We start from the raw sequence: 13,348 nt of genomic DNA, 5'->3' as shown, positions 1-13,348 counted from the left end.
CAAGTTCAAGTTTTTCAAGTATAGTGTGAGTTAGGGGCTGTTCAAATATGCTTTTCTGTGTGCCCGCGCTTTTTTACTATATACTGTTAACGTGCTGGACGGACGTCTTTGACTGTTGCGCTGAATCTCACAGTTTTTTCTTTAAGCGTCTCGTGCAGAATTGCCACTTTTTAGACACCAAGTAGTTTAAAAGAACTTAAATTTTTATAAACATATCACGAAACAACTGCGTTGTGTTTCATTTGTTGTGCTGTGTTGTGCTGCTTTCTGAAGAAGTTCAGTTTGCAAAGAGGACATCATGTGACACCATTAAACATGATTCCAGGCTGTTTTTCACCAAGCAAAGTTTCAGGACTTTTTAAATGGTAAGAGTGTTTTTCCCTTTTGCTCTGGTGTACATATTTTTGTACAATAATTAGACATGTTCAACGCCATTTGATTTTAAACCGTTTAAATATCAAAGCAACCCAAAGAGGCTATTTAACTGCAGCAGTGTAACTCCACACACGACAATACATGCATTCGCTGCCCCACAGAAATGTGAAACTGCACGGGCAGAGTGCATATACAGGCACTGACAGTTTGATTATTTTTGTTTGAGTTTAATGCAAGACTTTATCATTTGAAGATCTATGTATTGTGTTATTTAGGCTAATAGCTCACTGTGCACTTTATTTGCTGCTGTTTTGAGTGATGTTTGAGGAAATTCCATTGCAATAAACATTCTTTATTCCCTCATCCTGACTCCCGACAACAAATATCGATTAACCATTCATGAAACGTTGTGGTTAACCGAATGTTAAAAACGGTATCCATGCACATATCTATTTCTATTGCGCCCTGCAGCTGAATTGCGCTGCAATAGTGGGGTTTCCTCTTACGTCAAACTCCGGAATTCATATTCGCAGACGTGAGGGACAGTTGATATTTTACATTGGTGTGTATAAATGGGAACAGTTTATAGCGTATGTGATTTTCCCACGGTACTCCCAGTAATTTTGAGTTCCTTCCGTGTTGACATGTTATTGGGACCATGCTGTGATGTTTTTTTTATCCAGTCTGTTCACGCACATGTGCTCTTCTAAAAAAAAGAAAAATGGTTAGAACGCTGCTTATGCCTTTACATGGCCACAATAAGCCACATTCTCTGAGAGAAACCTAGGTGTATTTAACCGCCATCTCTAAATCCCTTGAACGATGTAAGGAAACCTGTGTTCTAGTTTACATGATGTTTCAGAATGCCGCTTTCTGCAAAAAAAAGAATGCCGCTTTCTTGTTTTCTTAAGTGCATGTAAACATGGTTAATGTTGTGATTCTTATCATCTGTTGTGTACTTTATTTTAGCTATGAGCTTTTTGTGTACTGTCTGTGAGCTGTGTGGGAGGTACAGTTCTATACAAGTATCAGTACAAGTGTTACCTGAGGGGAAGAATCCATGCTCCTGGAATAGCTGCATGACAAGTGCTCTCCTCTGATCAAGAGTCCTCCTGAGAGAGGAGTAGGGCACCTTGTCAAACTCCAGCTCCCCTAGTACATCCTCTCCATCTGTACCGGAGAGAAGGAAAATAATATGGATAAAGACAGGAAAAAGATAAAGAGTGGGGAAATAACATATAATGTACAGTAATTATAATGGATTGAATCACAATAACAATAGCTGCAGAATTGCGAAGCAAGGGTTTATAATATGTTTTTTTGGGTGGCAGAATATTACCTGGCCTTTCAAAGGTGAAAATGTCCCCCTCACACTTGGCAGCACTTTTTGGTGTGCTAGGCTCTGAACTGCAGCTAGATCTGCGACGGCTTTTTCTTTTAGGAGAGATGGGATCTTCTGTGGATGAGTCCAGGTCTGCACACAGAAGATTTTTGATTTGATATATAAATATTAACTGACACAAGATGGGACTTCAGTTTACTTTTCAGAAACAGCTACACTGAGAAATTATTTATAATTGTTTGGTGCAGAGGTGTGAGTCTTACTCTCACCAGTGGAGTTTTTCCTCTTTCTGCGGTAGCTGCCCAATATAGCTCGTGGGGAGGTGGCCAGACTCTGCAGGGTTGGAGAAGGCAGCACCTCCTCTGGACGGAACTCTGGCAGCTCCGCAAAGCGCTCCTCAAAGTACACTTCTGACAGGACCCTGCACACATAACCAATCATGAGATTTTTTTTTATCAGTAATGAGTTACAATCTTTCCCACTCTGATACAGTATCTCAACTTGTTTTGCACATATGATGAATATGGAAACATGAGATAAAGACAGAGTTGAAGAAAAAACATATTAGTATCAATGGTAATGCCATATTTCATGAAACATACTTGTCAACAGAATCAAAAGGTCGTTTGAGTGGTGGGGGGCGAGCCTTGACTTTTTTAGCAGGTGGTGTATCTTTATCACTATGAGGTTGAGGTGGGGCAGGATCTGATCCAGAGGGGGGAGGTAACGGAGAAGAGGGGTGGGAGTCCTTCCATTCAGCCTGAATGGGGTGAAAGGGAAAGATTAAATTAAAAATGTATGTTATGTTAAAATGGGAGGTACTTTATCTCTTCATTTACCTTGCAGCAATAAAAAAGCTGGACTAATTGCTATTAGTCCTACCTATGTTTTTTTGCAACTGCCTTAAGAAAAAAGCTTTTTTTTTTTAATTTTTTATCACAAAATAATTATTAATATTACCAATTAATTAATATAAATAAAATACTGTTACTTCACAACATATCAGAAAATATAATATTTAAAACCATAGTCTATATGGTAATATATTTTCTGACATAAAAATGACTGAAAATTATATTTACTAATGAATCATACAATGTTGTTGATAGCCAGGTTAAGGGTCCTAACCTCTTTAGCGTTTGCCTCTTTGCCATGCCCGCTGGTGGTTCCACCTTCTGCTACAGGATGAGCGAGACCTTCTGCTGGTCCCTCCTCCAGTGGGAGGGCTGCAGGGGAGCTCGTCTCACCTGACTTTTCTACCTCAAATGAGAAGCGACTAGCACTCTCTTTGTCCTTCTCTCGTTCTCTCTCTTTCTCCCTGTCCCTCTCTTTTTCTCTCTCTTTGCCTCTCCCTCCTCCATCATAACTGCCCACTGGGATGTTGGCCACTGTGGCTTTCACTTTCTGAGGAGGCCTTGCTGTGATCAGTTTGGGAGTTCCCGGTGCACTGCCTGTTGAAAGACAGATGAGAGTTTCTGTCACTAACTATGGGGCTGAAACACCAGCTTGAACACAGATGGTAATTGAAACTTTAACTCTTTTCCAAAATTTAGTGAGCTGCTTTGCTACCTACATAGGCAGCTGCCTTCTGAGGTAGTATCCTAGCTGTCATGGAACCACATGACTGATTAGGAATGCTCTACATAGGCAATAACTGCATGGCAAAATAGAAACTTAACTCGCAAATAATTTCAATACAGTTTGACGTTAGCATGTTGCTAAGCTAACCGCTCGGTTCTCTAAACAGCATAAAAATACATAGTACACACAAATATTGGGTGACAATATTATATTTTGTAATAATCTTTACATTTTAATTAGATCTAATTATTTTTCATTTATACTATTGCATTTTTAATTTCTTGCTTTGCACACCATTTTGGATTTAAATGTTCACTGAGCTTGTCGAAATGCATTATGGGACTGCCTTCTCTGTGAAGGATATATGCAGTAATGTCTTAGAACTTGGCCAAATGAAGGTATCTAAAGCCCAAATATACTTCGGATTTGACGCGAACACTTAGCATCTGCGTACAGTCGAACGCTAGCCTTCCAAAGTATACTTCATTTGACTACGCGTGTACATGGCTGCTATGAGATACTGGACTGTTTCTCTTCAGGAGTTTAGAACCATAAAGATGTCTTTATATTTCTTCAGACTCAAGTTATCCAAATGCAGTTATCTCCTGACCAACTCACACACGCGCTCTTGATGTGCACATCCACTGTTGTTGTTTCAACCATCATCTCCTGTTGTTTAGCGCAGATTACATCTTCTTCTAACGCTTCTTCATGACAGCAATGGCTCAATTGTGAATGCTGCCACCTTGTAACCCCATTAATTAGTGAAAATAATTCCAGTCACATCCATATTCTCATTAGAAAAGTCGGCCGCACGCATTCAGTGCTCAAGCACTCTGTTGATGACGAAATTGGTGAAGTATATTTTGGGCTTAAAGAGGCAGCAAAATTAAGCTACCTACCTTTTGCAATGGCCTTTGTGTCGTAAGCATGCTTGTGCTGCCTTAATATGTTGCATCTGTAAGACGCTTACTAGATTTTGGAACTGAGCACTGGATTTTATTATGCTTATGTCTGTTTATTATTCATGCAGATTCTGACCAGAATGAGAAGGTTGAGCAGGACTTCCAGGCTGCAGCGGCACTGAGGTGCCTGATGGAGGCGCTGCTGAGCTGCTGCCTTTATTAGGTATCTGGAAATGTTTCTCTGTCTGACAGAGAGAGACCTTTTCAGCCTGTCTGTCAGAGGACTGCATGTAGACCTGCCCATCTTTATGCTGCCAATACAGTGTTCTGTCTTGGTGCAACTGACGCTCAGAATGTGCAGGCACGTTCCCCTGCCTATCTGAGGTCATGGAGGTCATGGAGGTTGTTGTGGTGTGCTTAGGAAGGATGTGGGGAGATAGGTTAGATGGACTGGACACCGTGTACACTACACTAGGTGATACCGTCGCCATGGACACCACCCCGGTTGCCAAGGTCACATTTGTGGGGGTGTAGATGGTGGTGATGGCTGGAGCATGAGGTGCATTGGGAGACTGGGCCGTGGCCAACAGCGATGGCTGACCTGGTGCAGTAGAAGACAATGAGATATGACAACAGACCTAAAATTCTGTCATAATTTCTGCCATGGAACACAAAATATTTTGATCAAAAACAGCCTCAACATTCTTCAAAATTTCTCCTTTTGTCTTCCACAAAAGAAATATGGGTTTGGAACAACATGAAAGAGAGTAAATGATCGCTTTAACAAACATCCAATATGCAAATAACAATTCAAGTTCAGAACAGAACAATGCAAAAAAGTGAGCTTCAGTTTTATTTAAATTATAGCGCTGATCATCCCTTCTGGGTATTTTTCCCATCTTTCAACCAATGATTTGTTTGAAATATTGTTCACTAGAATCAATACAATAATATTCTGATTTAATTTGAGTCAACTGACCTGTTATCAGAGGCTGCACTAAAGTCTGCCCTGGATGAGCAATGGCTGCAAAGGTTGCCAATGGTGATGGCACATAAGCAGATCCAGGTGCTGCTGAAGCTGTCTGAGAGGAGGAGCCTGTTGTCGTGGAAACTAATGGCAAAGGAGAGTGAACCCCAGGGGTGGACTGTACATAAGTGATTCTGTGGGAGAAAAAGTAATATTCATAGAAACCAGTTTAGTCAGCTTTTAGAGTGAGAGAAGCAAGTAAAGGTTATTATCTAGTGCTGCAGCACTCGAGTGTAGGAGTTGTTAAAATAGAAGAGGGCAGATCTTTCGTGTGTGTGCGGCTAGGTGAGTTTCAGTATGCCTGTAAGAGTGCATGTTGTACCTTGTAGGTGGGGGCGGTAGCAGCATGGTCTGAGATGGGGTAGAGCCTGGGGCGACCACTGTAGCTGTTCCCATAGTAACAGAAAACGGGCTCCCAGGTTGCACTGGTGCAGCAGAGGGGAGCTGCGACTGAACGACAGGCATGGGAGCTATCTGAATTATCTAGATGAAAAGCAGAAAGCAAAACAGGCTGCTTAAAACATACTTCTATCACTTTACAATTAAAGTTACTGATATAATAACAATTGCACATAAGAGTTACTTTGTGTTAATTTGCTGTTACATCAAAGTTTAACATTTGAGATCTCACCTTGCTTCCTGCCTGTGCTCCATTCTGAACAGGAAGAGGAGGGGCTACCAAGGGAAACTGCTGAGGAGGGGCAGGAGCAGCCCTCACTGTTGCCATGGGAACCAGCATCTTGCCCGGCAAGACTGGTGACTGTGTTTGCACTGCAGGAAGAAAGAAAAAGAACAGAGTGTTAAAAATAATTGGATCTTGCACACATTGTCTTATCTGGCACAGCACAAAACAATGGAAAACAGTACATGTATAGAACCCAAAGCCAAAGTGATAGTGGCTCTGAGCCACAATACAATGAAAAATCTAATGTTTTCAAATTAACAAGAATTTTGGTGAAGTATTTAACATATATTTGCATTCTTATAATGTTTTTTTTTTTTTTTTGCAACAAAATGTACATCTAAATCTGATATTTTTACGAATACACACCTCTGGTTCCTGGGCTAACCACTCCCACAGCAGGACTGGAGACATATCCCGACTGCTTCTCATTGGCCAGTGAGGCATGAGTGGGCAAAGCTGTGGGCAGGGTGAAGATACTGGTTGGCTGACTGGCCTGCTGAGGGGAGGGGCTCTTGGGATTGTTGGCAGAAAGGGTTGGGAGAATGTATTGGACCTGTGTTATCGGTTTTTGGCCTGATGAGGGCACTAATGAGGGAGAAGGCAGAATGTGTGGCTGCAGCAAGGGCAGAGGCAGTGGACCATTACTATGAGCAGAGGCAGGGGAGGCTGGGTTTGGTAGAGGAGGCGTGACAAGCTGTACAGTGGGCGGGGCCTGAAATGTGCCTCCCAATACTAAATTGGTCACTAGCCCCCCTTGACCTGCTGATGCGCAAACAGGATTGGGTGATGATGAGGAATAGTAACCACCCCCTCCAACTAAGGGTGTCGCCGCATTTCCTGTGGCCCCAGGTCCAATGAGAAGTTGTGTCTGGGCAGCGGGTTTCCTGTCATGAGAGGATTTGCTGGCAATGGGCACCGGCGTGCTGACGACAGGACGCACCACATTAGTGACAACAGTGGATGCCACCCTCACTCCTCCAAGCACTGACGACACTCCCCCACCAGAACTGACCAGGATGGACTGACTAGAGGACTGGGGGAGAGACTGCGTCACAACTCCGTCACCTTCCCTTCGTTCTACTTCACCTCCCTCCATCGTTCGCTTCCTCTTCGAGGATACATCACTAAAGTGTCTGGAGGTGGGGTAGGAGGAAAGGGACACACTCCGACCATGACCATAAGACGAGGAGCAAATCACTGGAGCAAAAACTCTCTGATGAAATTAACAAAAATAGAGAACAGAAAATAATGGAAAAAAGAAGAATAAAGACAGCAGGCATATGCAATGACACAGGTCCTTTACTAGTTAATGAAAATGTAATCACTTTTTGTACACTGCATTAATAATTAATTTGGGGAAAGAAGTCCACAGACCACAAGCAATTTCCTAGTTCTACAGAAAGCAAAGAGTTTTAGTTCACCCTATTTTTTTGCAGGGTTAGACGGTATATTAAAGATTTACAGTGGATGACGGCTTTCATTTCACTTTATTCCTCACACAAAGCTATTGTGTGGCTTCAGAACATTCAGACTATGGACTCTTTTTGTACACTTCTTGAGATTTTGGGGGCTTCACAGTATAAATCAACATCCACTTTCTATATATGGAACATCTTCTTTTGTGTTTCACAGAGGAAAAAATAATAAGGGGTCGGAATAGTATGAGGGTGAGTAATAGGTCTGGGTGTCGCCAGTCACCACACGATACGATGCATATCGCTATACATATGACACGCTTTAATAGATTGCAATACACCACAATACATGTTACATGCACAATCTGTATTATTTACAAGTATATACACTGATAAGTAGAACAAGTGCTAAAATGGAACTGCCTCTTTTAAGAATGGCGGCAGTTCAGCAAATGTCTCACTTCTGTTTGGTTAAGCGCAGACACTGACTAGTGAAATCGCACGGCTTCTTTACAGCATATGCGTGATTAGAATTAAATGTTTCTTTTTGGTTGTTTTTGATCAACTACTGACTTTACAGAACTGAAAGGAGATCCACGCAATCAAATGGATTGCATGGATCTCATCTTTGGACATACATACACAAACCAAACTTTCAGTTTGACACCAAACTTTCACTGACAGACAGACAGACAGACAGACAGAGACAAATAAAGAGAGATACACACACCGAGCACTTTATTAGGTACACCTGTACACCTACTTATTCCTGCGATTATCTAATCAGCCAATCGTGTGGCAGCAGTGCAGTGCATAAAATCATGCAGATACAGGTCAGGAGCTTCAGTTAATAATCACATTAACCATCAGAATGGGGAAAAATGTGATCTCAGTGTTTTCGACTGTGGAATGATTTTTGGTGCCAAACGGGCTGGTTTGAGTATTTTTGTAACTACTGATCTCCTGGGATTTTCACGCACAACAGTCTCTAGAGTTTACTCAGAATGGAGTAAAAACAAAAACAAAAACATCCAGTGAGTAAGTCAAAAACATCCAAAGCAGTTCTATGGACGGAAACGCCTTGTTGATGAGAGAGGTCAACAGAAAATGGCCAGACTGGTTCAAGCTGACAGAAAGGCTACGGTAACTCAGATAACCACTCTGTACAATTGTAGAGAGAAGACTATCATCTCAGAATGCACAACATGTCGAACTTTGAGGTGGGTGGGCTACAAAAGCAGAAGACCAAGTTGGGCACTTTTTTAGGACCATAGTGTTCCTAATGAAGTGCTCAGTGAGTGTAGATAGACAGATTGACTGATAAATACAAAATAGTAGATGTGATACCTTGCGTTCTCCTTCATCTCCAGATCCATTTTCACTGTCACTGTCTGTGACCCTCTCCTTACACTTCAGGTCAATGGAGCTGCCTGGATAGGAGTCCTCTGAATGAGACCATGAAACACAATAATAAATGTTTAAACAGAATTACCTTCCATTACTGAAACTGTACCAAACTGGTACTGAATTCCACCCCCCCCCCCCCCCCCAAAAAAAAAAGCTATGACAGGAATATATGGCATCAGCACTTCCTAACTTGTTTTTAGAAAACTATCAAGGATTTAAGGACCACAGAAAGCTTCTCAGATGATGAAGTGTGACTCACCAATGACGTCATCATCTCCCTCTTCCTCACAGATGACCATGCGCTCTTCATCACTCGTCATATCTTCACTCACCCCCCTCTGCGTCTGAGAGAAAGCACCCCGCCCTGAAACCTGAGCACCATCACCACACATCTAAAAATACAGAATGTATTAGATGAGCATGAATCTCTGAAAATGTATGTCAGTGGTTCTTAATCCTTGTCCCAGAGTACACCAGCACTGTACAAGTTGTATGTCTCACTTATTTAACACACCAGATTTAACTCATTAGCTCATTGGTAGAGGTTTCAAGATCTGAACAGGGAGTGTCAGATGAAGTAAACATCCAAAATGCGCAGTGCTGAGGTATTCCAGCACCAGGATTGCGAACAACTGGCTTATGTAAGGTTGCATCCACTACCTGTGTAAGCTCGGCTAGTGCCTGTGGATTGCCCCTCTCCAGACTGTGCATGGCACTCTGAGAGAAGGCACGGGGACGGGGCAGTTGACTATGTCCCTCACCTCCGCTTCGCTCTGACACGCTCACCATGCTGGGTCCCACGCCTTTGAGTTCCATCCCCACTGACACAGACGGAGGTTCTGAAATATTTACAAAAACATTTAATGGAAGGACTGGATATTATCTTGTACATTTCATTACAGATAAACTAAGCAGCATATACACAGTGACCAAAAAAAAAAAAAAAGGATTTGGACACTTATGCCACACTTTAAAATGTATGAATGTATTTTCATTTTATAACAAAATATTAAAACAAAATGTATTTATTTAAAGAAATATACCACAAACACACTTTTCAAGCAAATTATTTAAAAAGACGTTTTTAGCTTTCAAATGACTGAACAAAAGTTTTATTGTTCAAAATTAAGGCAAAAAATATTTGGACACTTTCTGGTTGTCAAACATTAGTGGAACATGTTCAGTGTTAATGTGATGAACTACACATTTGATGATTCTGCTAAAAAAAATGTATGAACTTGAGGGAACTGACTTCATCATACGTCATACTTAAAAGTTATTGCAAAACTGGCTAAGAAAAAAGAAGACAGTTCTGAGAAAAGGTCTAGCACCATTTGTTTGCAGATGCCACTTGGTTTGATATTTCATTATATAATGCAATTAAATTCATCCATTCATATTCATAAGTGTTACTGAAGTGTCAGTGTTACTGAATTTTTAGGGCCAATGTTATTAAATTTCATAATCCTTTCAAAAAAGCTGATAAAATATTGAACCAATAACATCACAATCACTTTAAAAAAAAAAAAAAATGTATCCATGGTGAAACTATGCCCTGCACTGCTTTTCCTGTTACATACCTGTGGTTTCTGACATGCTCCTCTCACGGATGTCTTTGCTCCCTGGAATACCACGTCCCTCGCTACTGGATTTCTTCCTGTCCTTATTACACCACTTCCAGTCAGGATGTGCTTTAAAGTGTGCCTCCTTCACCTGTGAACAAGGGATAGAACCCAACAGAGACTAACATAAACTGAAACAATAAAGGGTTGGAAATACTTAATAGTCAAAGTCATTTATGTGTCTAAACATGCATCTAAACAAGTGTTAGGGTGTTCCATTAACCTGAAATGCAAGATCGTGGTATTTCTGTTTTTCTTTGGGTCCCAAGGCATACCACCATTCTCCAAGAATCTTGCTGACCGTACGGTTGTCCTGGTTTGGGTGCCTCTGATGAACCAGCGCACGATGGCGCTTGCTGAAGATCATAAATGCGTTCATGGGCCTCCGGATGTGATCTTTTTCTCTCTGTAAAACGTAGAGTGTAAGAAGTAATGAGTGGATGCAACTGTGTGAAGATAAAGTGAAACTGTGCAAGCACACATATGTAAATGTGTACCTTGCCAGGACTGTTTTTGTCATCCTTGGGCAGTGCACTGAGTGACTGTGATCTACGCTTTCCAGGAGATGCAGAGACTGGCGGATCAGGAAGAACACCTGGGAAAAACCTGGACACAAAAAACATCAGTTTATTATCTGAGGGGTATAATCAGAGGGATTATGCAGTATGCATAATTATGCAATGGAGTTATGCATTGTGTTCTTAATACCAAATATGTAAAATAATTAGAAGTATAACTGAAAAATTGGTACTCCGCATAATTGTTATGATTCCAAATAGTGACCAATGGTTTTTGCAATATAGTACTACATTGATTTTTCCCAATCTACCTCTATCAATCAGACACACCAGCTAAGGTATTCTTTCTGTCTCACACACACTCTCTCTTTAATATACACACAATGCTTTTCTTCTGAGTTGATATACATTTATTTGTGCAAAGCTGATAGAAAACCACTCACTCAAATGCTACATTACTACAAAGAAAACACAGAATGAATTTCCACTATTGTCACTTCATCACAGCTGCCTGTTTTCTTTTTTTTCCAAATATGAGACCCCAAGACCAACTTAAGTATCATTCCATCATCCGAGTTACTTTTTTATTCATTATGGAGATTAAGTATTTCTACTTGTATGCACATTATTATGGTGATGGATGGTTTTCTGTTATACAAGCATTTTGGTATTATTCAACTGATAATTATTACGCTGTCACGACTGTACAGCTACTGTAGCTACAAACAGACCCAAAAGATCCACAAATTTCACTTGCAGAAAACCCTCAGGGCCTTTCACTATGGCGTGAAATAATACAGCAGAACATACCGAGCCAATTACTGAAAACTGCAATGCACTGCGTCGATGAGCTACTGCTTTGCAGCTTACCACCAAAGCAGAAAACAAAGAGCTTTAACATGTCTATAATATCCAGTGTGCCAAATAAGAGGGATGGATGCTTCACAAAGTCAACAACACCTTAATGCAAAGATAATAAAGTTTAGCAGGAATTGTACCAGATGACTTGATAATAAAATGAACTTATTTAATATTGTTAACATAAGGGAGAGGGTAAATAGGAGAGAGAGAGAGAGAGAGAGAGAGACAGACAGACATATATTCAGATGACAGTTCATTAATGTAAACTGCCCCTGGTTTGTGCCTGTCATTCATACACAGGCACAGGAGAAAGTGGAAAGCTTTTGTTCTCTCTTTTCTTTGTGGTGTCATTATGCAGCTCTTTCCTCACACAGGAACACCAGCAACAAAACACATTCAAAAAGAATGACGCATCCCACATGCATACTAGATCACTTACGGATCATCCACGTCACTTTCAGTTTCACTGTCAGGTCTCTCTCTCTCCGCATCCTTCTCTCTCTCCGGGGGCACTTCATCAGCGGAGGGAGTGGGGCGTAAGGAAGGGTTAGGTGCTCCCTCTATAATCTCCTTCAGCACTGACCCACTCTGAGCCTCTGAAAGAGAAAGATGGGTTAATCATTACAGAATCTTTAATGAATCCCTCCAATCCGGCAACCTCTTGAGGTAAATCGTTAGATTGGGTAATAGCTAAATTACAGGAGCTAGAGTTACAGAGAGCCACTGCAGATGTGAAAGAGGAGACCAAATACATAACAGGGTTCGGACTATTCAAGGAAATATGCTTCTAAATCTTTTGAATACTGAACATAATTACTTTTTATAATCTCACTAAAATGTTCACAGACAATTTTTAGCTCATTTTTGTAATCACACAGAGGGTGGCACGAAGTAAATTACCTTTCTTCAGAGAGGCTGTCTGTGGATGACTGACATTTTGTTGGCCCTCGCCAGGTTGAGCCGATGGATCTGATTGGGTGGGTGCCAGGAAAGGGACTAATGAATGCCAAGGAAACACTGGAACCGATCTGGGCTCTACATTTGTCCACACTACAGAAGACAATAACAGAGCACTCAGTCTAACTAGCTAGTAATAACACCAAGCAATAAACCATATCAACACTTCAATCTAAGACTGACAAGCCACATAAATGGCCAGATGTATGCAGATAATAAATATTAAGCCATGTTAAGACTTAATGGTATTATAAAAAAACAGATGTCTCAATAAGAATGTATGATGCAGGGATTCACACATCTCAGTGTCACCCTCCATAATATCTGTATAATTACAAAGCATACAAAAGTCATCTCAGACTCATGGTCAAATTAAGGAGGGAGAGCAAGGATAGAATATCATTTTTTTAGATGAACAAGGAGACCCAAACATTTCAGAAAAACAACTAAATGACTTCTCACTAATTCAGAACTATCTTGTTAAAATGATTGAATGTTAGAAGAATAAACTAATGTTCTTGGCGCTTGTTTCATGAGTGCCATACATTAAAAACAAACAAGTAGTAGAACAGATAGATGAGACCTGTCTTCACTGACAGAGCTCAATTAAAACATCATTTCATTAACATCACTACTGTATCATGAAGATAGTA

At 40.9% G+C, this 13,348-nt stretch overlaps 1 protein-coding gene across 3 annotated transcripts in view; it reads right to left on the bottom strand.

Annotated features, from left to right (window-relative positions):
• Positions 1-13,348, bottom strand: part of LOC127452568 (protein capicua homolog) — a 44,685-nt gene that overhangs the window by 3,294 nt on the left and 28,043 nt on the right. Inside the window, exons 3-20 of one of the 3 annotated variants that reach the window (XM_051718120.1) lie at positions 12,639-12,788; positions 12,178-12,334; positions 10,857-10,965; positions 10,583-10,765; positions 10,318-10,450; positions 9,398-9,576; positions 8,997-9,129; positions 8,678-8,775; positions 6,282-7,128; positions 5,862-6,001; positions 5,553-5,713; positions 5,183-5,364; positions 4,340-4,804; positions 2,846-3,168; positions 2,320-2,477; positions 1,981-2,138; positions 1,715-1,849; positions 1,420-1,545 (exon numbers count right to left, since the gene is read on the bottom strand). In XM_051718120.1, coding sequence (XP_051574080.1) covers positions 1,420-1,545; positions 1,715-1,849; positions 1,981-2,138; positions 2,320-2,477; positions 2,846-3,168; positions 4,340-4,804; positions 5,183-5,364; positions 5,553-5,713; positions 5,862-6,001; positions 6,282-7,128; positions 8,678-8,775; positions 8,997-9,129; positions 9,398-9,576; positions 10,318-10,450; positions 10,583-10,765; positions 10,857-10,965; positions 12,178-12,334; positions 12,639-12,788 — 3,837 coding nt within the window. The remainder of the gene's footprint in view (positions 1-1,419; positions 1,546-1,714; positions 1,850-1,980; positions 2,139-2,319; positions 2,478-2,845; positions 3,169-4,339; positions 4,805-5,182; positions 5,365-5,552; positions 5,714-5,861; positions 6,002-6,281; positions 7,129-8,677; positions 8,776-8,996; positions 9,130-9,397; positions 9,577-10,317; positions 10,451-10,582; positions 10,766-10,856; positions 10,966-12,177; positions 12,335-12,638; positions 12,789-13,348) is intronic. The other 2 variants (XM_051718121.1, XM_051718122.1) reach the window with 2 other exon arrangements.

Source organism: Myxocyprinus asiaticus, chromosome 15 (assembly GCF_019703515.2).
Source record: "Myxocyprinus asiaticus isolate MX2 ecotype Aquarium Trade chromosome 15, UBuf_Myxa_2, whole genome shotgun sequence".
In the NCBI taxonomy this organism is placed as follows: Eukaryota; Metazoa; Chordata; class Actinopteri; order Cypriniformes; family Catostomidae; genus Myxocyprinus; species Myxocyprinus asiaticus.
This window is presented reverse-complemented; position numbering and strand designations above follow the sequence as displayed.